Here is a 26823-nt window from a genome sequence, read left to right on the forward strand (position 1 = left end):
ATTTCCATCTGAGACCACCTCAGCCTGGACTTAATTGTCCATATTGCTATCAGCATTTTGGCCAAAGCCATTCAGCAAGACTCTAGAAGTTCCAAACTTTCCCACATTTTCCTGTCTTATTCTGAGCCCTTCAAACTGTTCCAACGTCTGCCTGTTACCCAGTTTAAAGTTGCTTCCACATTTTCAGCATCTTCAGCATCACCCCACTCCTGGTAACAATTTACTGTTTTCACGCTGCTGATAAAACATACCTGAGAGTGGACAGTTTACGAAAGAAACTGTAATGGACTTACAGTTCCACATGGCTGGGGGGCCTCACAATCATGGCAGAAGGCAAAGAGGAACAAATCATATCTTACATGAATGGCAGCAGGCAAAGAGAGGGCTTGTGCAGGGAAACTTCCATTTTAAAACCATGAGATCTTGTGAGACTTACACTGAGAACAACATGGGAAAGACCCACCCCCATGATTCAGTTATCTCCGACTGGCTCTTTCCTACAACACATGGGAATTGTGGGAGCTACAAGATGAGATTTGGATGAGGACACAGAGCAAATCCATATCATAAAGTTGGGTAAAATTTATAACTAAAATGATGTTTTCTAATTCTAATTCTTTCTATTGGTTCATACTTCTAGTCTCAAGAGCTAATAGTTCATTCATACCTTCTCAACAGCAGTCCTTTCTAATCAGAGTTAAAGTTAGCATATCTACTTCTTAAGTTCTAGTTTCTGGGTTTCTTACCTGGATTTTCCTTCCATAATTGAAAGTACACTATTTAACACAGTGAATAGTCATTATTTGTTGGTAAACATTCTATCCTTTTAAAAGTTTGTTTTGAAATATCCTTTTAAACTGTAATCAGTTAATTTGTTTTTGTCAGTTTTCCAGTTTTGTTATAATATGTCTAGATTTTCTTAAGACGTATATAGTATTCCATAGAGGTGATGATTGAAGATTCCAGGTAACCAAGAGATGTACTAATAGTACATGTACCTCAATAGTTTCGTTGCTGGCAATATAACATTTTAAGATAATGGGCAGCTAAAAAGGTTTTTACTATCTACTTCAATAATGATTTGCTTAAAATTTCAGAGTTAGGGTTTTTTTAGTATGTTTTAAGAAGTATAATTTACTTGGAGTAAAATGCACTGATCTTAAGTGTGTAAGTTGAATTGACAAATATATATATCAGCCCAAATGTGAGCATTTTATGGATAGAAGTTGTGCTAGATCATTCATTTAAATACCAGTTCTGTAAACACTGTTTCATATAGCACCATGTCCATGTAAACATGACCCAAATCAAATTGTGGAACTTTTTTTTTTTCTATTCTGGACCCCATAAGGGGGCAATACACACCTCCCTTCTCCCAGCCCCTGAGGTGGGTAACCATTTCTGTTTAGTTTTATTTCTATAACTGTTTTTGATTTTAAACTTCCTAAAGTGGAATCATAGAGTATGTACTCTTATATCTGGCATTTAGTGTCTGATTTTTTTCTTTTATTTGGTGTTTGTGAGATTCAGCTGTATTGTTTATATCAGTATTTTATTCCTTTTTATGGCTAAGAAATATTCTATGTTGTGTATATCTCAAAATTTGTTTATCCATTCTCTTAGTGATAAATGTTTTGGTTGTTTCCCAGTCTGGGACTATTATGAGTAAAGCTGCTATGAACATTTTTTGGAGTCTTTTTGTGGACATATTTTTCTTGAGTAAATACTTAGGAGTGAAATCACTGGGAAGGTGTGTAACTTTATTCGAAACTGCCAAACAGTTTCCCAAAGTATTTATGCCATTTTGCAGTCCTATTAGCGATATTTGAGAGTTGCTTCACGTTCTTGCCAGTTTAGTATTGTCAGTAGTATCTCATGGTTTTAATTCCCATTTCTTCCTTCACCAGTAGTGTTGAGTGCGTTTTTCTGTGCATATTGATGATTTGTAGCCTTTTGTGATGTATATATCCAAATCTTTTGTCCATTCCAAAATTGGGTTGTCTTTTTATTATTGATTGTAGGAGTTCTTAAATATTTCAGATCATTGATTTTAGAAACTTTTCTCTTTCCCTTCTTCCCTCCCTTGTTCCCTCCTTCTTCTTAGATTTTCTTGTGATAGTTCTAGATTTCTTTATTTTTTAACAGGATCTTACTCTATTGCTGAGGCTGAAGTACAGTGGCACAATCAGAGCTCACTGCAGTCTTAAACACCTGGGATCAAAGGATCCCCCTGCCTCATCCTCTCGAGTAGCTGGGACTATAGGTACAAGCCACTGTGCCCAGCTAATTTTTTGGTTATTTTTATTTTTGTAGGGATGTGGTCTTGCTAGTTTGCACAGGCTGGTCTCAAACTCCTTGCCTCAAGCTATCCTCCCACCTTCTATTTTCTAATAAAAGCATTTAAAACTGCAAATTTCCAACTAAGTATTTCTTTAGCTGTATGTCACAATTTTTTCTTTTTGAGATAGAGACTCACTCTGTTCCCTAGGTTGGAGTGTGTAGTGGTACAGTCATGGCTCATTGTAGCCTCAACCTTCTGAGCTCCAGCTATCCTCCCATCTCAGCCTCCCAAGTAGCTGGAACCACAGGCATGTACTATCACGCCTGGCTAACTTACTTATTTTTTTATTGTAGGAGATGGGTCTCACTATGTTGCCCAGGCTGGTCTGAAACTCCTGGATTCAAGCAGTCCTCCCACCTTGGTCTCTCAAAGTGCTGGAATTACAGGCATGAGCCACTGCATCCAGACCACAAATTTTTTTTTTTTTTTTTTGAGACAGAGTCTCGCTCTGTTGCCCAGGCTGGAGTGCAGTGACGCAATCTTGGCTCACTGCAACCTCCACCTCCTGGATTCAAGTGATTCTCCTGTCTCAGCCTTCTGAGTAGCTAGGATTATAGGCACCCACCACCACGTCTGGCTAATTTTTGTATTTTTAGTAGAGATGGGGTTTCGCCATGTTGGCCAGACTGGTCTGGAATTCTTAACCTCAGGTGATCCGCCCACCTGATCCCAAAGGTGATCCCAAAGTGCCTGGATTACAGGTGTGAGCCACTGCTTCTGGCCACAAATTTTGGAATGTTGTGTTTTTCACCATTATATTTTTTTATTTTATTTTTATTTATTTTTTATTTTCTATTTTCTATTTTTATTTTTTTGAGACAGGGTCTTAACTTTGTCACCCAGGCTGGAGTGCAGTAGCAAAATCTTGGCTCACTGCAGCCTCCACTTCTGGAAGTTCAAGCAATCCTCTGGCCTCAGCCCCCAAGCAGCTGGTACTATATGGGCATATGCTACCACACCCACATGGCAAGACAGGGTTTCACCATGTTGCTCAGGCTGGTATTGGACTCCTGTGCTCAAGGGATCCACCGCCTCAGCCTCCCAAAGTGCTGGGATTATAGATGTCAGCCACCACACCCAGCCACTGTCGTTGTATTTAAAAGTGTTTCTTAGGTCTTACTATTTTATTCTGTCTGATAATCTCTACTTTATAATTGAAGTGTTCAGTACATTTATGTTTAATTTTATTACTGATTTGGTTGGACTTTTGTCTAAACATTGCTATTTGTTTTGCTATTTATTTTGCCTTGCTCTTTGTTTTTCCCAACTTTCTTTGTTCTTCCTTGCCTTCTTTGAATTAATAAGGCAATTTTTACTTTTCTTTTTTATCTTTTCTATACCTCTTTGTTTGACTGTAGTGGAGACTCTAATGATTATGATTAATATTCATCTAACATCCCTACTGACCCAAAACACTACTTATACAATATAAGAAGCTCATAATAATATAATTCCATTTTCCTCACTCCAGCTGTTTGTGCTGTTGTTGTCGTTTATTATTTCTACCTGTTATAAATATCATAATACTTTATTACTGCTATTCTTTAATTTTTAACTATTTTCAAAAATAATCTTATGTTTACTCACATTACTATTTCTGGTTCTCCTTATTTTCTCAGATTCAATTTTTAAAATCTAAGATCATTTCCCTTTGACTTTTAAAAAAACCTTTCTTCACCATTTCACTTAGTATGCATCTCCTGGCAATACATTTTCTCAGCTTTTATATGAAAATATCTTTATTTCACCTTCATTTTCTAAAGGGTATTGTCATTAGATTTAGAATTCTAGGTTGATAAAATAATGATGCAGTCATGTTTTTATAATTATGTTCTTAAAAAAAAATCCTCATGTTGTAGAGACATATACTGAAGTATTGTTTCAAAATGAAATTATATGGGCCGGTCACAGTGGCTCACACCTGTAATCTCAGCACTTTGGTAGAAGGCACATGGATCACTTGAGGTCAGGAGTTCAAGACCTATCTGGCCAACATGGTGAAATCCCCATCTCTTATAAAAATACAAAAATTAGCAGGGCATGGTGGTGCATACCTGTAATGCCAGCTATTTGGGAGGCTGATGCAGAAGAACCACTTGGACCTCGGTGGCAGAGGCTGCAGTGAGCCCAGATTGTGTCACTGCACTCCAGCCTAGGCAACAGAGTGAGACCGTCTCAAAAAACAAAAACAAAACAAAAGAAAAATAAATTATGTGGCTTGGCCATGGTGTCACACACTTGTAATCGCAGCACTTTGGGAAGCTGCACCAAGATCACTTAAGTCCAGGTCTTTAAAACCAGCCTGGGCAACACAGAGAGACCCCATCTCTACTAACAAAAACAAAAATTAGCCAGGCATGGTATTGCACACCTGTATTCCCAGCTGCTCCGGAGGATGAGGCAGGAGGATTACTTGACCCCAGGAAATTGAGATTGCAGTGAGCCAAGATTGTGCCACTGTTCTTCAGTTTGGGTGAGACCTCATCTCAAATAAATTAAAAAAAAAGAAATGAAATGAAATGAAATTATATGATATCTAGGGCATGAGCAGGGGCATAGATGAAATAGATGGGCGTTGTGATGAAGCTTGGATATGTGTACAGGGGGTTCATTATATTCTACTTTTGAATATATTTTAAGTGCTTGATAATTTTTTAAAATTTATTTTTATACTCAGAATTTAAAGGTAAGATCTAAACTTCCTGATAGGTTTTTTATATTTGTTTGCTAGAATGGTAGCTGAATGGAGATTGTCTCGAGGTGTTGAAGAACAGACACAAGCTTTCTTTGAAGGTTTTAATGAAATTCTTCCACAGCAATATTTGCAATACTTCGATGCAAAGGAATTAGAGGTAATGAGTTTTCCTTCATTCTCCTGTACCATGCTAGTAAATAATGCCTTCAGTTTTCTGCTTTTAACTCACTTTCTCATCATTCCAGTTACTGTAATATTTTTTATACTGGCAAAATGTTTTGAGACATCCACAGTGTCTCAAAAATTACAAGAAAATTATAATTTATTCAAAGATAAAACAGTAGTATTACCCCCCCAAAAGTACAAATATTAGGGCTTCTCTACAACTGACTGACTTACTTCCCTGAATATGTATATATATGACACCATGCATGGAACCTTGTCTTTCTGAGTAATGTAGATATAATTCTTGATGTATAGATGGTAAGTCAAAGCCTACTGATTGTTTTTCTAAAGGTTTACTTAATCTTAGTCTTTTCTTATCTGCGTCTAGCTGTTTTTGTACGATTACCTAAGAAAACAATTTGTCTTTTTCATCCCTAAAGGTCCTTTTATGTGGAATGCAAGAGATTGATTTGAATGACTGGCAAAGACATGCCATCTACCGTCATTATACGAGGACCAGCAAACAAATCATGTGGTTTTGGCAGGTGTGCTTTTAAATTTATTTCTATTAGTTGACACAGCATAAATTTTTTAGAATTTGCTTACCACATATGGAAATGAGTCACAGGTCAAAATGTACCAATGTATATAGACCCTTCAGTCTGTCCTGTGCATTATAATAAATGGATACAGATTATAATAGCATCCTTTTAAGACTATAGCCAAGTAAGCGACACATACCTTGCATCTTTGTCCAGAGTAGAGTGTAAGACAATTCCAGATGATAAAGTTTGCCTACATTTGATTTAAATGATATTAAGGTTTTTTTTTCTTTTTGATTTTGGAGTTTTATAGGACTGTCTATAGTATGGTTTTTATCACTTATACTTCATTAATTATTATGTAATGTTCAGAAAGCAAAATTTAACAGATCTGGTTTAGAATCATAATGGTATCTCTTTAAAATGTCTGCCTTAAGCATAGTAAATGATGTTCAGCATCATTAGTATTCTAGAGAAATGCAAATCAGAACCACAATGAGATACCACATCATACTTCTTCGTATTATTTTTCAAGTGGAGAAGAACAATCATTGCCAAGGATGCACTGTCGGTGATAGTGTGAAATACCATATCATTGTGGAAATAGTTTGGTGGTTCCTCAAAAAGTTAAACATAGCATTAACATAAGACCCAGGAACTCCAGTCCTTGGTATACACCCTAAAAAATTGAAAGCAGAGACTGAAACAGATACCTGTACCCCGTATTCATCCATTTACCCACACAAAATGTGGTATATACATATAGAGTTGCTCCTGGACTTGTAAAGGAGTTTTATCCTTTACATAAGTCAAAAATATCCTGAGTTGAAAACACATTTAATACCCTGATAAACTCATTGTAAAGTTGAAAAATCATAAATATAACCATCATAAGTCTATCATACTCCTCAACTTATAATGGTGTAATAAACCCAATAAACCCATCATAAAGTCAAAAAATTGTAAGCCAGGGACTGTCTGTTAGAATATTATTCAGCCCTAAAAAGGAATAAGATTTTTAGTATGTGCTACAACATGAATGAACCTTAAAAACATTATGAATTTTAAGATGAGAGAAGTAAGCCAGACACAAATGGACAAATACTGTATAATTCTACTTACATGAGGTTGCTAGAATGGGCAACTTCATAGAGGCAGAAAGTAGAATATGGATTACCAGAAGCTGCAAGGAGCAAAAAAGGGAAGTTGTGTTTAATGCATACATAGTTTTTACTTGGGATGATGAAAAAATTGGAAACAGTGGTGATGGTTGCACAACAGTGTGAATGTACTTAGTGTCATTGAATTACACTCAGAATGGTTAAAATGGTGAATCTATGTTAAGTATATTTTACAATTTAAAAAATTAAATTTAAAAAAATCTATACATGTAAAGAAATTCATATGAGAAACTTAAACTGAGCTTCTGCAACAAGTAGGGTTAGCATTATAGGATAATTGATAATAGTAAAATAGGATTAAAATCATTCCTTACAAAAAAATTTTTGACTGAGCCAAAATAGTTATACTACAGACTAGATACATTCTCTAGAAACCTATCGTTTTGAGTCAGAATTGTATGAGATAAAAACCACATAATTCTAGCTATGTGTGGCTATACCAAAACCTAAAGAACATTGAGAAGAGGAGATTATTGAGATATATTCTGCATCAGCATTCTGTGAGTTTGATTAAAGTTGTTCATAAAACAACAAAGTCTATACTGACTCAAGGTCTATATCCTATGTAGCCACATGAATATCCTATAGAACGGGCAGATCTGGGGTTGGAAGGTGAGCGGGGAAGGGCTTCCCTAGAAGAATTAATCTTAAAACTGCATGAGTAAGGAGTCTTGGTCTCAGGCCATGTTTCTTTTTATATCTCCCTTTAAGTACATTGTCCTACGGTTTATATAAGGAAAGGTTGGTGGGGCTTTAATAAACATGGAAATGGCCCTCTATCCATAGTGCTAGGTTAAGTGTCTAATGCAGTGGACACCAGGGATTCCTTTAAAATTTGAAATGAGCTAGACACAATGGCTTGCACCTATAGTCGCAGCTACTCTGGAGGCTGAGGGGGAGGATTGCCTGCTGCCCAGGAGTTAGAGGCTGCAGTGAGCTATGATTGCACCACTGCCACAGAGCAAGACCCCACCTCTAAAACAATATATAAAAGATTTGAAATGATTATTTTTGTTTCTTGTTTAGTGTGCTGAATGTAACGTATGACATATATATTTCTTTAAATACACTTTTAACAGTTTGTTAAAGAAATTGATAATGAGAAGAGAATGAGACTTCTACAGTTTGTTACTGGAACCTGCCGGTTGCCCGTAGGAGGATTTGCTGATCTCATGGGTATGTATATAGGATCACTTTTTCCATACAGAAAATTGTTTATCATGCTGCTTTACATAAATGTGTATACAGCCTATCGGAAACAACAAAGACAAGGATAGCCATTTTCTTAACTATTCTCAGTTAGCGTGGATTTGTATAACCTTTTAAATAATTTTTAGTCCTTACCTCTGTAGAAATTTTTAACCCTCAAGCTAGAACCCACAGCTAACTCATTAGGATAGCAGTCTTCTATATGTAAATCTGTTCATTAAGTCATTGCCAAACATGTGTCTCTTATGAGTCAAAAATCACTACTGGTTATATTATTTAACGATGTGAGAAGATCATTGCATACAATAGTGGATTATACTTTCCCTATTGGGTTTAAAACCACTCTTCCCTGGGAGACTGGGAGCTCTTTGAGATATGGATTCATATCTTCTTCATATTTTTATTTCTTGCCTCTGGGAAAGTGCCTGTTACATAGTAATCTGCTGCTTAAAATGTATATTGAGATGAGTGAAGTCAGCAATATTTACTTTGTTACTAAACAATAAATTATGTAAGTGAATTCAGGTATTTCCTTAATACCAACATTATTTCAAATACCATAGGACAATACACAGAGAAGTTATGATCCCTAAGCCTGCTTCAGGTGAAGCAGAGAGTCAAAATTAGGAGAACTAAGAAGGTAATTTTGAATACAGAAAAGACTTTAAAAGCCATTTCAAAAGAATTTGAATATTATCGTGAGGGTGTGGGAAGCTGTGGAACTTTTTGAAGAGAGGAAACCTTGCTCAAGCTGCCTTTAGGAAGATTTGATAGAAAAATATAGTGTGGATTAAAAGATGGTGAAAGCCTAGAGATGCGAAGAAATCATTGCAGGAATGATGTGAACCTGATACCAGGAGATAGAAATAGAAAAGAAGGGGATAGATGCCAGAGAAAGTTACAAAGGTAGAAACAGCTAAAGAGCTTGATGGAAAATGAAGTATAAGAGAGGAGTATCAGAGATAATTGTCATGTTATGAAACATGGAGCAATGGAGAAGTTAGGAAGTATAAAAAAGAGCATATATGGTTGTAGATGTTGGGGGAGGATGCTGAGCAGCTTAGAACCTGCTGAATTTAAGGTAACTGCCAGACAACCAAGTCTACAGGGAACCAGCTATAGAGGTAACAATGTATGAGTTAGAGTTAAGAGGAAACAGAAGAAGTTGAATCATCAGAGCAGTGACATTGGATGCTGTGAGAATGTGTGGTCTTAGGCAGAAATAGAATAGAGAGAGGAGTAGAAGGCTGGCTTAGAACCATCTGCATGTAGGGATAAGACAGAAGGAAATAGCCTGGGCCAGGCACAGTGGCTCATTCCTGTAATCCCAGCACTTTAGGAGGGTGAGGTGGGTGGATAGCTTGAGCTCAGGAGTTTGAGACCAGCTAGGGCAACATGGTGAAACCCCATCTCTACTAAAAATACAAAAATCAGCCAGTGTGATGATGCACACATGTAGCTGCAGCTTCTCAGGAGACTGAGGCAGGAAAATCGCTTGAACCCAGGAGGCAGAGGTTGCAGTGAGCTGAGATCGTGCCACTGCACTCCAGCCTGGGCAACAGAATGGTTAGACTCCATCTCAAAGGAAAAAAAAAAGATGGAATTAGCCCAGAGGCCAACTTAAAGGAGAGATCAGAGAGTGAAAAGAAGAAAGAAATCATATACTGTCTGAGAAGCAATTAAAAGGGATTTCTTTTGTCAGTGCTACGAAAAGGTCTCAGAAGGGTGATTTCTAGGAAAGTTTTTTAGAAGACGAAACAATGAGATTGTAGTTTGGACAATTTTAGAGGATATCTAGTTTATTTTGTTTGTTTTAGTTACAAATCTTTATTCTTCTTTACTTGTTAAATTATTCTTCTTAATTGACATAATTGTACATATTTAGGGGTACAGTTTTTATTTTGATACATGTATACAATATGTAATGATCAAATTGGGGTAATTCGCATATCTGTCAACTCAAACATTTATCAATTCTTTGTGTTGGGAACATTCAAAACTCACTTTTCTAATTATTTAGAAGCATACAGGCCAGGCGCAGTGGTTCACACCTGTAATCCCAGCACTTTGGGAGGCTGAGGCAGGAGAATCACATGAGCCCAGGAGTTTAAGACAAGCCTCGGCAATATAGGGAGACCCTGTCTCTACAAAAATAAAAATCAGCCGAGCGTGTTGGCGCATGCCTGTAGTACCTGCTATTCAGGAGGCTCAGGTGGGAGGATCACTTGAACCTGGGAGGTGAAGGTTTCAGTGAGTCAAGGTCATGCCACTGCACTCCAGTCTCATTGACAGATTGAGACCCTATTTTAAAATATATATATATGCGTGCCAGGCGCAGTGGCTAACACCTGTAATCCTACTTTGGGAGGCTGAGGCCAGCAGATCACCTGAGGTCAGGAGTTCAAGACCAGCCTGACCAACATGGTAAAACCCCATCTCTACTAAAAAAAAAAAAAAAATTGGCTGGGCAAGGTGGCAGGCACCTGAGTAGCTGGGAAGCTACTCAGGAGGCTGAGGCAGGAAATTGCTTGAACCTGGGAGGTGGAGATTGCAGTGAGTTGAGATCACACTGCTGCACTTCAGCCTGGGCGACAAGAGCAAAACTCATCTCAAAAAAAAAAAATACCCACACACACAATAAATTGTTGTTGATTATAGTCATTCTATAGTGCTGTAGAACACTAGAACTTATTCTTCCTGCCTATCTGTACTTTATCTGTTAACCAACCTTTGGCTCTCCCCTCCTTCCTGCTACCTTTCTATAGTTACCACTGTTCCACTTTGTACTTCTATGAGATTGGCTTTTTTAGCTTCCACATATGAGTGAGAGCATGTAGTATTTATCTTTTTGTGCTTGGTTTATGTCACTTACAATGTCCTTCATGTTCATCTGTGTTGTCATAAATGACAGAATTTTGCTCTTTGAAATGGCTGAATAGTATTCCAATTTGTTTATACACCACATTTTCTTAAGTTGATTCCCTGTCTTGGCTATTGTGAATGGTGTTGCAGTAGACATGGGAGTGCAGATGTCTATTCGACATACTGATTTCCTTTTCTTTAGTAATGGGATTGCTGGATCATATGGTCGTTGAGAGGCTGAGATGGGTGGATTACTTAAGGCCAGGAGTTTGAGACCAGCCTGGCCAACATAGTGAAACTCTGTCTCTACTACAAGTACAAAAAAAAATTAGCTGGGAGTGGTGGTACATACCTGTAATCCCAGCTACTTGGGAGGCTGAGGCACAGGAATTGCTTGAACCTGGGAGGCGGAGGTTCTACTCTAGCCTGGGCGACAGAGCAACACTCTGTCTCAAAAAGTTACTACTAACAATAATAATTTACATTCCTGCAAACAGTACATAACAGTTTCTCTTTTTCCACATCCTTGCCAGCATTTGTTATTTTTTAATCTATGACAGTTATTCTAACTGGGGTGAGATGATATTTCATTGTGGTTTTGATTTGCATCTCCCTGATTAGTGGTGTTTAACATTCTTATTTTGAGAGATATCTATTTAGCTCATATCCCATTTTTTTAATGCATTTTATTCTTTTTTGCTTTTGAGTTCTTTTATATTCTGGATATTCTTTGTTGGATAAACAGTTTGCAGATACTTTCTCCCATTCTGCAAATTGTCTCTACACCCTGTTGATGGTTTCCTTTCCAATGCCACAGCTTTTTAGTTTGATATAACCCCATTTGTCTATTTTTGTTTTTGCTGCCTGTGCTTGTCAGGTTCTCTTTATAAAATCTTTGCTCAGGGCTGGGCGCGATGGCTTATGCCTGTCATCCCAGCACTTTGGGAGGCTGAGGGGGGCAGATCCCCGGAGGTCAGGAGTTCAAGACCAGCCTGACCAACATGGAGAAAGCCCATCTCTACTAAAAATACAGAAATTAGCCGGGCATGGTGGTGCATGCCTGTAATCCCAGCTACTTGGGAGGCTGCGGCAGAGAATCGCTTGAACCTGGGAGGCAGAGGTTACAGTGAGCTGAGATCACGTCATTGCACTCCAGCCTGGGCAACAAGAGCAAAACTCTGTCTCAAAAAAAAAAAAAAAATTGCTCAGACCTCTGTCCTGAAGCATTTTCCCTGTTTTCTTCTAGTAGTTTTATAGTTTCAAATCTGACATTTAAGTCTTTAATCCATTTTGAGTTGATTTTTGTATATTTTGAGAGAAAGGGGTCTAGTGTCATGTTTTTGCATATAGATTTCTGTTACTCCAACACCATTTATTGAAGAGAGTGTCCCTTCCCCCCAGTGATTGTTCTTTTTTTTTTTGGAGACGGAGTTTCACTGTTCTTATCCAGGTTGGAGTGCAATGGCACGATCTTGGCTCACCGCAACCTCCGCCTCCTGGGTTCTGGCAATTCTCCTGCCTCAGCCTCCTGAGTAGCTGGATTACAGGCACGCACCACCGTGCCCAGCTAATTTTTTGTATGTTTAGTAGAGATGGGGTTTCACCATGTTGACCGGGATGGTCTCTATCTCTTGACCTCGTGATCCACCTGCCTCGGCCTCCCAAAGTGCTGGGATTACAGGCGTGAGCCACCGCGCCCAGCCCCAGTGATTGTTCTTAATGCCTTTGTTGAAAATCAGTTGAATGTAATTATGTGGGTTTGTTTCTGGATTCTCTCTTCTGTTCCACTGGTCTGTGTGTCCGCTTTTATGCCAGTACCATGCTGTATTGGTTCCTCTAACTTTGTTGTATATCTTGAAGTCCAGTAGTGTGATGCCTCCCCTTTCTTCTTTTTGTTCAGGATGGCTTTGGCTATTCAGAGTCTTTTGTAGTTCAGTATAAATTTTAGGATTGCTTTTTCTATTTCTGTGAAGAATGTCATTGATTGTTTTTGTTTTTTGAGATGGAGTGTCATTCTGTCACCCAAGCTGAAGTGCAGTGGCACTATCTTGGTTCACTGTAACCTCTGCCTCCTGGGTTCAAGTGATTCTTGTGCCTCAGCCTCCCAGGTAGCTGGGATTACAGGCATACACCACCACACCCAGCTACTTTGTATTTTTGGTAGAGATGACTTTTCCCCATGTGACCAGGCTGGTCTTTCAAACCTTGCCCTCCCAAAGTGATAGGATTACAGACGTGAGCCACTACGCCCAGCTGTCATTGGCGTTTCTATAGGGATTGCATTGGATCTGTAGAAATTTTTAGTAGTATGGTTATTTGTGGAGTATTAATTTTCAGTACATGTACATAGGATGTCTTTACATTTTTTGTGTTTTCTTCAATTTCTTATGTTAGTGTTTTAGTTTTTCCTATATAGATCATTCACCTCCTTAGTTAAATTTATTTCTAGGTTTTTGTTGTTTGTAGCTATTGTAAGTAAGATTTCTTTTTCTTCTACTTTGTTGTTGTATAGAAATACTGCTGATTTTTTCTGTGTTGATTGTGTATCCTGCAACTTTATTTGATGTGTTCATCAATTCCAAGAATTTGTGTGTGTGTGTGTGTGTGTGTGTGTGTGTGTGTGTGTGTGTGTAGTTTTTAAGGTTTCCTGTAAGTAAGATCATTTATCTGTAAACAGGGAAAGTTCAACTTCTTAATTCTGATGCCCTTACTTTCTTTCTCTTGCTTAATTGCTCTGGCTAGGACTTCCAGCAGTTTGTTGAATAAATGTGGGCATCACTGTCTTGTTCCATATCTTAGAGGAAAAGCTTTTCGTTTTCTCTGTTCAGTTTGATGTTGGCTGTGGATCTGTAATATATGGACTTTATTACATTCGGGTACACTCCTTCTGTGCCTAACTTGTTGAGAGTTTTCTCATGAAGTGATACTAGATTTTATTAAATATTTTTCATGCATCTGTTGAGATGATCATATGGTTTTGTCCATCATTCTGTTGATGTACTTTGTTATGTTTGTTGATTTGCATATGTTGAACCATCCTTTTGTCCTTTGCATCTTTTTAATGTGTTGCTGAATTTGATTTGTTTGTATTTCATTGAGGATTTTTACATCTGTGTTCATCAAGGATATTGGCCTATAGTTTTCTTTTTCTTTCCCCCTCCCTTTTTGTTTTTGTTTTTGTTTCTTGTATCCTTGTCTGGTTTTGGTATCAGCATAATGCTGGCCTCATAGAATGAGTTTTAAAAAATTCTCTCTTCTGTTTTCTGGTAGAGCTTGAGAAGAATTGGTATTAGTTTTTCTTTAAATGTTTGGTAGAATTCCATTGGTTCCTAGACTTTTGTTTTCTTTGATGGGAGACTTTTTATTGCAGATTTAGTCTTGTTACTTATAATTGGTCTTTTCAGCTTTTCTGTTTTTTCTTGGTTCAGTCTTGGTAGGTTGTATGTATTCAAGAATTTATCAATTTCCATAGGATTTTTTTTTTTTTTTTTTTTTAAAGAGATGGGGTTTCATCATCTTGGCCAGGCTGGTCTTGAACTCCTGACCTCATGATCCACCCATCTCGGCCTCCCAAAGTGCTGGGATTACAGGCATGAGCCACCGCGCCCGGCAGTTTCCATAGGTTTTTTAAGTTGTTGGTGTATAGTTCATAATAATTTCTAAAGGTCTTTTTCATTTCTGATTTTATTTATTTGGGTTTCTTGGTTAGTTTAGCTAGTGGTTTGTCAATTTTGTTTATCCTTTCAAAAAAACAACTTTTCATTTCATCGATCTTCATTTTTATTCTCATTTTTGTTTATTTCTGTTTTGATCTTTATTATTTCTTTCCTTCTAGTAATTTTGGGTTTGCTTTGTTTTTGCTTTTCTGGTTTCTTGAAGCATATCATTAAGCCATTTATTTAAAATCTTTCCACTTTTTTGATGTAGGCATTTATTGCTATAAAGTTACCTTTTAATGTTGGTTTTGCTATATTTTATAAGTTTCAATATATTGTGTTTCCATTTTCATTTATTTCATGGAATTTTTTAATTTCCCCATTGATCCATTGGTCATTCTGGAGCACATTTAATTTCCAATTATCATCTATACAATTTTGAAAGTTCCTCTTTTATTGATTTCATTGTATTTGAACATATTATTCCATTGTGTTCAGAAAATATATTTGACATGACTTCAGTTCTTTAAAATTTGTTGAGACTTGTTTTGAGTCTTAATATGTGGTCTATCCTGGAGAATATTCCATGTGCTGATGATAAGAATATATATTCTGAAGCTGTTGGATGAAATGTTCTGTAAATGACTGTTAGGTTCATTTTGTCTAAAGTACAGTTTAAATCCAATGTTTCTTTGTTGACTTTCTGTCTAAATGATCTGTCCAATGCTGAGAGGGGATGTTGAGGTCCCCAGCTACAATTGGAGTCTCTCTTTCCCTTTTAATCTAGTAATATTTTGTTTTTATATCTGGGTGCTTTGGTGTTGGGTGGGTATATATTTATAACTCTCATATCCTCTTGTTGAATTGGTCCCTTTATCATTATAGAACGCCCTTTGTCTTTTTTTATAGTTTTTGATTTAAAGTCTGCTTGCCTGATACATGTATAGCTACCTTTGCTCACTTTGGATTTACATTTCCATGAACTGTCTTTTCCATCCCTTCCTTTTCAGTCTGTATGTGTCTTTGCAGGTCAAGTGAGTTTCTTATAGGCAGCATATGATAGTTGGATCGTTTTTTTAAAAATCTGTTCGGCCAGTCTGTATCTTTTTATTAGGGAATTTAATCTGCTTATATTCAAGGTTATTACCGATAGATCAGGACTTACTCCTGTCATTTTTAAAATTACTTTCTGGTTGCATTGTATATCCATTGTTCCTTTCTTTCTCTTATTGTTTATCATTATGGTTTTGTGGCTTCCTATAGTGCTTAGGTTTCTTTTTTCCCCTAGTGTATCTGCTCTACCAGAATTTTATATTAATACTTTTTGTGTGTGTTCATGAGAGTGATTATCTTCCAAATGTGGGACTCCCTTGAGCATTTCTCATAAGGTGATTAATTTCTTCTGTTTCCGCATGTCTGGGAAATACTTTATTTCTCCTGTATGTCTGAAGGATGGTTTTGCTGGGTAATCTTAGCTGCCAACTTTTTTCTTTCAGTACTTGAATATTATCTCATTCTCTCCTGGTCTGTAAGGTTTCTGCAGAGGTGGCCATCTAGTTTAAACTTTCACCCAGCACAGGGGAAAGTTTTAGGGGTGGTGTAGGTGTATATAATTCTTTAATGTGATGGTTCTTGACCTTGGGGATGATCCAACATACCACTTTTATTAATAAATATTCATAATATCTCCTTTAATACACTGATTTGTGGATGAAATAACCTATTGACAATCTCTAAAAAATACTTATACGTAGCCTTAACTGTAATATAAGGGATAAAATTTTTTAAGTAATTTATAATGGAATAATACCTGTTTTAATACATATCTATCTACTTGGGACAACTATATTAGAAGGTATACCTAAGAAGTCAAATACTTGTTCCTACTTATAAGAAAAGGTTTAAGACAAGATCAAAAGCCATTCTCTATAAGAAGTACTGGAAAAGCCAGGCACAGTGGCTTATGCCTGTAATCCCAGCACTTTGGGAGGCTGAGGTGGGCAGATCACCTGAGGTTGGGCGTTCAAGACCAGCCTCACCAACATGGAGAAACCCCATCTCTACTAAAAATAGGAAATTAGCTTGGCATGGTGGTGCATGCCTATAGTCCCAGCTACTTGTGAGCCTTAGACAAGAGAATTGCTTGAACCTGGGAGGTGGAGGTTGCGGTGAGCTGAGATCGTGCCTTTGCACTACAGCCTGGGCAACAGGAGCGAGACTCCATCTCAAAAAAAAAAAAAAAAAAAAAGAAGTACTGAAAAATGAAAGAGCTGATGAAAAAGATAAATAGTAGACTTAAGTATATGTAATAACAAAAAGAGGGAAGTAACCTAAATAAAATATGAATAATATACCTGCGAAAATAAACTATAGATGGTCAAAGTGGAGAAAAATGAAGTAGATCTTAAAAGTGTAGTATCAGAATATATTTCCTGACATGAAATTCCACTATAGGCCAAGGCTCTAATAGGTTAAAAAAAAAAGGCCTCAGAGACCATATCCTTTGAAAGGTGACTGAAAATAGGAACATAGGTATGAGTCTACACAGAAGTTCTATGGTTTAGGGACAATGTCAGTGTTTTTAATATTTGATTCTAAATCTGTTAAAAGCAATTCAAAATCTTTTACATACTCATTTGCATTATTAAATGAAACTCCTTTCTATCTATGTAGTTAGATATGCTGCTAGGTATGGTGGGCACACACCTGTAGTCCCAGTTATTTGGGAGGCTGAGGCAGGAGAATTGCTGGAGCCCAGGATTTCAAGGCTGTAATGCACTATAATTGTTTCTGTGAATAGTCATTGCACTCAAGCATGAGCAACATAGTGACATCCTGTGTCTTAAAAAAAAAGAAAAAGTTATTAAAAAAGAAATGTGGCCGGGCGCAGTAGCTCACACCTGTAATCCCAGCACTTTGGGAGGCCGAGATGGGTGGGTCACTTGAGGTTGGGAGTTCAAGATCAGCCTGGCCAACATGGTGAAACCCCATCTCTACTAAAAATACAGAAGTTAGCAAGGTGTGGTAGTGGGTACCTGTAATCCAAGCTATTCAGGAGGCTGAAGCAGGAGAATCGCCTGAACCTGGGAGGCAGAGGTTTTGGTGAGCCAAGATTGCCCCACTGCACTCCAGCCTGGACGAGAGGGAGACTCCGCCTCAAAAAAAAAAAAAATTCTATAAAATATTGAGTAGAGGCTGAGTGTGTTGGCTCATGCTTGTAATCCCAGCACTTTGGGAGGCCGAGGTGGGTGGATCACTTGAGGCCGGGGGTTCAAGACCAGCCTGGCCAACATGGCAAAACCCCATCTCTACTAAAAATATAAAAATTATCTGGGTGTAGTAATGCACACCTGTAATCTCAGCTACTCTGAGGCATGAGAATTGCTTGAACCCAGGAGGTGGAAGTTGCATTAAGCCAAGATTGTGCCACTGCCACCCAGCTTGAGTGACAGAGACTCTATCTCAAAATATATATAGAGAGAGAGAGTAGAAAGAACATGCAGAGTGAGTTCATTTTAATTTATGTGTTTAACACCATAGAATAATTTTAACTATCTTTTTTTCATAATGTTTCCTGTATTACTGGACTTTTTACATAACTACTTGTGAAAACAATTCAGTGTGATTAAATACAAAAGCACTAACAATTTATATTTGGTATACTTAATATACTGGGTTTAGTCAGGTGGGACATGAGAAAATTCTTTGTCTGGCAGTGTCACACATTACATAACCGTTAGTATTCCTGGCCCCTTCGAATTAAAATATCTAGTAGCACTACCAATCATTGAGACCACCAATAAATGCTTCCTAGGGAGCAGTAATGATCTTTTTTAAAAAAACAGTGTTTTTATGATCACTATTCACAGCTATCTCCAGCAGCAGGTAAATGAGAGGCAAGAATTTTGTTTGTATACTTGTGTCTGTTTTTTTGTTTATACATTCATCTGTAAGTTTTAGCATTAATAATATTGAATTCACTAGGATGTTTACATTTCACAAAGTTTAACCAATTCTGTATTTAAATCGTTTTTTTTTTTTTTTTTTTTGAGACAGAGCTATTGCTCTTGTTGCCCAGGCTGGAGTACAATGGCACAATCTCGGCTCACTGCAAACTCCGCCTCCTGGTTTCAAGTGATTCTCCTGCCTCAGCCTCCTGAGTAGCTAGGATTACAGGCATGTGCCACCATGCCCGGCTAATTTTGTATTTTTAGTAGAGATGGGGTTTCTCCATGTTGGTTAGGCTGGTCTCGAACTCCCAACCTCAGGTGATCCACCCGCCTCGGCCTCCCAAAGTGTTGGGATTACAGGTGTGAGCCACCGTGCCCAGCCTTAAATCAAGTTTTATTGTAGTTTCCTTATTGTGTTTCAATAAGGAAGTTTTTTTGTGTGTTCTTGTGTAAGCTTTTATTAATCATAATAATGTGTTATTCTGGCTAAAGGAATACTAGATAAAACTGCATTTTCTCCTCTGGGGCTTATATTAACAAACAAGTCATCAAACTTTTATACTTACCAGAATCACCTGGGATTTGTTAAAGCACATATTGCTGAGCCCCACCCATATAATTTCTTTTTGTTGGTTGGTTGGTTTGGGGTTTTTTTTTTTCTGAGATAAGTTCTCGCTCTGTCACCCAGGCTGTAGTGCAGTGTCATGATCTTAACTCACTGCGACCTTGCTGCCCAGATTCAAGCAATTCTCCTGCCTCAGTCTCCCCAGTAGCTGGGATTACAGGCATGTGCCCACCACACCTGGCTAATTTTTGTATTTTTTGTAGAGATCAAGATTCACCATGTTGGCCTGGCTGATCTTAAACTCCTGACCTCAAGTGATCTGCCCACCTTAGCCTCTCAAAGTGTTGGGATTATAGGTGTGAGCCACCACACCCGATCCAGAGTTTCTGAATTAGTAGGCTGATATGTGGGGCCTGTGGATTTATGGTTCTAACAAATTTCCTCATGATGCTGACGCTGTTGGATTGGGGAACACAATTTGAGATCTACTATACTAACAAACTGTTTATGATTCCATTATGTTTTAGGGAGCAATGGACCGCAGAAATTCTGCATTGAAAAAGTTGGGAAAGAAAACTGGCTACCCAGAAGTCATACCTGGTAAGTACAATCAGAAAGAATAGAGAAAATAGCCTTTGTGCAGTTATCTGTAGCTATTTGAAGCCAGCTAGAAATTAAAAGTGATATTTAGTAGATTTAGAGAACAGCACAGCCATCACAGCAATGCTGTTTTAGAGCATTTTATTTATCCCAAAATCATTTCTTACAACTATTTGCAAATAATTCCTTTTTTCACATCTGAATTTTTTTTAATGTGGGATTTAGAATTCTTTTAACTTTTCTCTAAAGGCAGAAAAAGAAGTCAAAGTTAGGATATCTACTTTATAACATCATGACCACAAATACTCTCATTTTAAATCTAATTTAATTACATTTCTAGAAATGTAGAAAATGAAATCTAATCCTTATCTTAGAGCAAATGTATTAATATTTTGGAATTCAACCTAATGTCAACAATATTTGAATCTTATTTTGTGGGATATATTTTAGTGATCATATATGGTCCTTGTTGGATATCTGACCTCTTTACTGTTGTATTGTCTATTCCTTTTTGTTTTTATACATATGTTTTATATATACATGTAATGTTTTAGTAAGAATTTTATTGATATATAAAAACTCACCCTCTTAAATTAGAGAGTTCAGTGGTTTTTAGTGTATTTACGAGGTTATGTGAGCATTACTACTATCTAATTCCAGAACATTTTTTTACGTTCCCCAAAATCCATGTACCCATTAGCAGTCACTCCCCATTTACCCCCTGTGCAGTCCTTTGTAACCACTAATCTACTTTCTGTCTCTATGAATTTTTCTTTTCTGTACATTTCATGTAAAATGAATCACACAATAAATATATGACCTTCTTTTTTTTGAGACAGAGTCTTGCTATGTTGCCCAGGTTGGGGTACGGTGGCACGATCTCAGCTCACTGCAACCTCTGCCTCCTGGGTTCAAGCGAGTCTCCTGCCTCACCCTCCTGAGTAGCTGGGACTACAGGTGTGCACCACCACGCATGGCTAATTTTTGTGTTTTTAGTAGAGACAGGGTTTCACCATGTTGGCCAGGCTGGTCTTGAACTCCTGACCTGGTGATCCACTCACCTTGGCCTCCCAAAGTGCTGGGATTACAGGTATGAGCCACCTATGCCCAGCCAAATATATAACTTTGTGTGTAGTTTCTTTTACTTAGCATGTTTTCAATGTTCATCCATAGTCTAGCGTATATCAGTATTTCATTCCTCTTTAAAGTTGTTGTGTTTAATATACATAACATAGAATTTACCATTTGTGTTTATCGTTCAGTGGCATTAAGTACATTCAGATCATTATGCAGCCATCACCACCATTCATGTCCAAAAATTGTTTTTTTTCTTTTATTCTTTTTTTTTTTTTTTTTTTGAGACATACCTCACTCTGTCACCCAGGCTGGAGTACAGTAGCCTCCCAAATAGCTGGGACTACAGGTGTGTGCTCCCACACCTGGCTAATTTTTAACTTTTTGTAGAGACAGAGTCTCACTTTGTTGTTCAGGCTGGTCTCAGCCTCCTGAACTCAAGCAGTACTCCTGCCTTGGTCTCCCAAAGTGCTGGGATTATAGGCCACTGTCCTGAGCCAAAACTTTTTTCATCTTGCAAAATTAAAATAGTACCCACTAAAGCAGGGGTCCCCAAGTCCTGGTCCCCAGCCTGTTAGGAACTGGGCTGCCCAGCAGGAGGTGAGCAGAGGGTGAGTGAGCATTACCTGCTAATCTCTGCCACTTGCCAGTTCAGCAGAGGCATTAGATTCTCATAGGAGCAAGAACCCTGTTGTGAACTGTACTTGTGAGGAATATAGATTGTGCATTCCTTATGAGAATCTAATGATCTCAGGTGGAACAGTTTCATTCCGAAACCACCCCCCTCCCCACTCCTGTCCATGGAAAAATTGTCTTCCACAAAACCATTCCCTGTTGCCAAAAAGGTTGGAGACTGCTGCTTTAAACAATGACTCCCCATGACTCCCTCTCCCCAGGTCCTGGCAATCATCATTCTACTACTGTTTCTATATTTTTGACTATCTTTAGTACTTCTTAAGTATAGAATCATACCTTATTTGTCCTTTTGTGACTGGCTTATTTCACTTAGAATAATATCTTTAATTTTCATCCATGTTGTAGCATGTGTCAGCATTTCCTCCTTTTTAATGGTGAATAATATTTGATGTCTGGATATACTACATTTTGTTTGTACATTCATCTGTCCATGGACACTTAGGTTATTTCCACCTTTTGGCTGTTCTGAATAATGCTGCTATAAACATAGGTATACTGTGGTAGAATATAGGTATATCTATCCATGTCCCTGCTTTCAGTTGTTTTGGGTATATACCCAGAGTTGGAATTGCGTGATTGTGTAGTAATTCTATTTTTAATTTTTTGCGGGGGGGGGAATCTCGCCATACTGCTTTCCATAGGGGCTACACTGCTTTATATTCCTACTAGTAGTGCAGAGGAGCTCCGATTTCTCCACATCCTCACATCCTTTTCAACTCTTGTTTTCTTCTTTTTGTTGTTGTTTTAAATAATAGCCATCCCAGTAGGTGTGAAGTGGTATCTTATTTGCATTTACCTAATGACTAAGGATGTTGAGCATTTTTTTCATGTGCTTATTGGTCATCTGTATATCTTCTTTGGAGAAATGTATCTTTGCCCATTTTTAAATATTGTTGAATTGTAAGTTTTTTAATATATTTTAGATAGCAGTTCTTTATCAGATATATGATTTATAAATATTTTTTTCCATTTTTGAGTTATTTCACTTTCATGATGGTATCCTTTGAAGCACAGTTTATTTTTGTGCTTCTATAGGAGTGGTGTTATACTACACTACTCATTTGATTCTTTGCATATTTCCTTTTCTCAAACTAACAATTCTTGCTTTTAGTTTTAATCGCCTGGACCTGCCACCATACAAGAGCTATGAGCAACTGAAGGAAAAGCTGTTGTTTGCCATAGAAGAAACAGAAGGATTTGGACAAGAGTAACTTCTGAGAACTTGCACCATGAATGGGCAAGAACTTGTTTGCAATGTTTGTCCTTCTCTGCCTGTTGCACATCTTGTAAAATTGGACTATGGCTCTTTAGAGAGTTATCTGAGTGTAAGTAAATTAATGTTATCATTAAAATTTATCTCCCAGTGATTTCTACTCACCGTTTCCAGAAATCAGGTCTGCAAATGACTAGTCAAAACCTTGCTTAACATGAAATTTTAACACAGCAATGAAATCTGCCTTGTCTTATTCCACTAGTTTGTTCCCTTAACAATTTTATATATATGTCAAAAGTCTCACTTGGGAGTAGGTTTTTTTCTTTTAGAAATTCTGGAGATAAGCAGGGAAGTCCTTTGGTAACTGCAATATACAAGATCTTCCTATTAAGCCTCTTGGTAAGAGGCATTTGTTAAAAGTGCAAACTGACCCCAGCTTCTGGGGATGTGAGCAAAATTCTGGCTTATGTTCTCCTTCTCATTTTAGTCTGACTTGACTATTGTCTTTCCTTTCTGGAGCATGAATCCATACGTCATTCCTGGAAGTGATGCAAAACTATTGCATCTCTCTACAAAGTAGTTTTGTCAATTTGAATTCAGGGAAAAGTTGGTCACAGCCTGCAAATAACTTCATTTGGAAGTTTGATTGTTTTAGTTGCCTGGCAAATACTACACTTTACAAACAATATTAACACTGTGATTCCTTCATTGTTGTTTTAAGAAGTTAACCTAGGGCCAGGCCTGGAATCCTAGCACCTTGGGAGGCTGAGGCAGAAGGATCCCTTGAGGACAGGAATTCAGGACCAGCCTGGGCAACATAGGGAGACCCTATCTCTTTTGGGGGGAAAAATAAATAAATGGGAAAAAAGTTAACCTAGAATTAGAATTAATTTAATTGAATTCATCTAAGGACCTCACTGGTGATTTTTATATGTTCCTCTACATAATTGATGCTTTATAATTTTATCATAATCCAACAACTTCAGTTTATATTTAATTATTGTTAAGGAGTTTAAGACTAGAAAGACAAGAGTGCTTTCTAGTCCAAATAGAGGTCAATGAAATAGCTTCTGACATCAAAGTTTCATTTGAGAGGGAGAGCTGTGGTACAGGCTAAGAAGAAAGGAAGATAATATCCAGTAACTACAGGAATATATTCTCTGTGATTTAAAAGTCTTCAAAGTTATCATTTCTCTGACATATGTTGGAGCAGTCATTTCCATTCTTTACATTGTCCTAAACTGGTTTGATATCCCTCATCTGCAATATTCTTTTTACCCTTAAAATTTTTAGCAGGGTTTTCTTTTTTTCTCATGACTATTTTAAGTTTAGATTGCCCATTATTAACTGATTAATGCACTTTGAAGTTCTCTGGAGTTAATTCTTTTAAATTGGCCTAGCTTAGACTGTCAAGATGGCTGTTACAAATTGGACTTTATGAGCAGTGGAATGAAGCCTAAGCCACCTCAGTCCCTATCATAGCTGTACCGTGAGGACGGCCTCATAGCTCATGTATTAGGGACTTTGCCACGTTTCAGAGGCATAGCATGAACAAGTAATATTAAGCCAAGAACAAGCAGCAGAACCCTGTTCCATATGGAAAAAAAAAATTTTTTTTTGGCCCTAATGCTCTTCCTTTTTACATCCCGGAAGAACACCAAAAACATTTTTTTTAACTTGTCTATCTGTACTCCAAGACACTGCCATCATAAAGCAGAGACTTACATGAGTGAAAAGGTTGCCTCATCAAAGAAACTCAGTGTAAATTGGGAGACTAGGCTCTCCCCAGCCCTGTGGTTTTTTTTATTTCATGTACCCCAGGAAATACCGTGTGGTTTCCAGTAGCCCTAGTTGTTAAAAGTAGGGACTCTGCCTTTTTGTTGGTGGGGGGGCGGAAAAAAACGCTATTGCTTTGTCTTACAGAGCGAATGTCTGCGAACTACCCGTTCATTATATAAGTCTGAACTTGGTAATAAATGGCTAATGAAGATTAAGCCCTCTATAAAGACTTCCTGTTGAGGTGAATTCTCATACTGAAATGTAGTTATCTACAATATATACTAGAGATTTATGAGATTAAATTAAGAGATAATGTAAGAAAATAGATTTTTTGTTGTTGTTGTTCTATATAATGCTTCATGATTCATTTAGGGACCTAGAAATATTGTGTGAAAATATATAAATATCACCCAGAAGGCTTTCTGCCCTATATTTTTAAAATACAGAATAGTTATATTTGAAGTAGCCCTGGCCCTAGTTCTATAGGGCTTGGCTATTTAATATTTTTATGGAAGAAGTGTTTAGTTCTGGAAAAGGTAAATGCTTGTATATATTTTTGCAGCCTGGGATCTCCCCTACTCCATTTTTCCCTTTAATTTAAGTGGCCACATGTATATGTCTTCCCTGCTGTGTTAGGAAAATGGGGGCTGGATATCCCAAGAATCAGAGGTTATATAAAAATACTGAAAATAGCAGACATAAATATCTACCAAATGCTATCTTAAATTTTGGTCCAAACTGAACATATGGAAATAGATTTATTGTAAGTATTTACGTAGACCTTTTTCTTAAATCTGAACTAAATTGCTTTTAGAATTTTTTCTTTGTAAGCATTGTAAATGCTAATAAATCTTGTTAATTATTATTTTTTTTTTTTACTGCATGTTACATTGAAATAAAAACAAAGTAAAATGAGCAATTGCCTTATTCTTCTGCTCTTTTGCAGGGGGTGGGGGTTGGGGAAGACAGCATTCCACAGCCTGGTCAGGAGGGAAGGACCTCACTTGTTTGATCAAATGGAGTGGTTTAAAACTGATCAAGCAGCTCATAATAATGAATTCCTGCTCTTTTATTATGTCAGAGTACAGAAGAACCTCATTTCATAAAACTTACAATAACTCTATTTAAAATTCAGGTATTGTACTTGGGAGGCTGAGGTGGGAGGATCGCTTGAGTCCAGAAGTTCAAATCCAACCTGGGCAACATAGCGAGACCCTGTCTCTTAAAGAAAGAAAAGACATATTCAGGTACTGATTTTTCATCAAGAGATTGACATACCAATGATTAGAAATTTTAGTGAAACATGTTCAACTATACACAAAGTTCTCATCCTAAATGAACTATTTCAATCAAGCCCGCTCTACCACTTATTACTTATCTGGTTAATAATCTGAAATGTTATCAGGGTTGACTCATGGAATTAAACTTTTCCTCTTGTTTTGGATGTTACTTCACCTTTCTAAACTCCTTTAGAGTTAACTACTTCTATTTAGTATTGTTGGTATCTCCAGCCCCCCCTCCTTTTTTTGTTTTTAATTATTTACAAAATTGTTTGTATATTTGTATATTACTGTATTAAGAGTACCTTTGTTTTCTTGATCTCTTTTAATACTCAGGTAATGCTACCAATATTACAGGAAGTCAAATGCTTTCATAAAGTTCCTTCAGTGGTTGCCTCACTTACGTTTTCCTAAAAGATGTAAGACTGTTTATAATTAAACTTTTTTGGTCCTTGATTTGCATGATTTTCTGTTAGTCTTGGGTAAGATGGGGTCTCTTTCCTCTTTCCCCAGCCCCACCTTCAGAGAAGACTTAAAATGACTAGGTCACATAGACTTCTGCCTCTCTGCTTTTTTATGTGGCAAGTTACAGTCTGTCTGTATTGTGGTATTTTTCCCAGACCAAACCAAGGGTCAGGCTCCTTATTCTTGCAACCCAAGAATGAGGTGCAGATGAACTGGGAAAGGAGGGAGTTTATTTCTGTAATGGGTACGGGGAGAAGGCCTGGAAATTATCCCCAGACCAACTCAAAACTACAAAGTTTTCCAGAGCTTATTTACCTTCTAAACTATATGTCTATGTGTAAGTGTGCATTCACCTAAAGACATAAGTGATTAGCTTTTTTAAATCTATAACTAAGATCTGAGTCCCAAAGACCCTCTTCTGGAGCCTCAGTAAATTTACTTAATCTAAATGGATCCAGGTGCTGGGGTGAATGATTACCCTTCAGACCCCCCAGTAAACTTGTTTGTGGAGCCTTCAGACCCTCAATAAGTTCCTTCAGGCCGGGCGCGG

The 26823-nt window shown here is 37.4% G+C and overlaps 1 protein-coding gene across 3 annotated transcripts in view; it reads left to right on the forward strand.

Annotated features, from left to right (window-relative positions):
* ITCH (itchy E3 ubiquitin protein ligase) overlaps positions 1–26264 on the forward strand; it is a 134151-nt gene extending 107887 nt beyond the window's left edge. For all 3 annotated transcript variants that reach the window (XM_064382330.1, XM_012455158.3, XM_064382331.1), the window contains 5 exons: positions 5073–5193; positions 5642–5746; positions 8004–8100; positions 19694–19766; positions 22648–26264. In XM_064382330.1, coding sequence (XP_064238400.1) covers positions 5073–5193; positions 5642–5746; positions 8004–8100; positions 19694–19766; positions 22648–22747 — 496 coding nt within the window. In that variant the 3' untranslated portion in view covers positions 22748–26264. The remainder of the gene's footprint in view (positions 1–5072; positions 5194–5641; positions 5747–8003; positions 8101–19693; positions 19767–22647) is intronic.
* Positions 26265–26823: the final 559 nt, after the last annotated feature.

The sequence above is a fragment of the Aotus nancymaae genome, unplaced genomic scaffold (assembly GCF_030222135.1).
Source record: "Aotus nancymaae isolate 86718 unplaced genomic scaffold, 86718_ANA_hifiasm-v0.15.2.pri h1tg000029l, whole genome shotgun sequence".
Classification (NCBI taxonomy): domain Eukaryota; kingdom Metazoa; phylum Chordata; class Mammalia; order Primates; family Aotidae; genus Aotus; species Aotus nancymaae.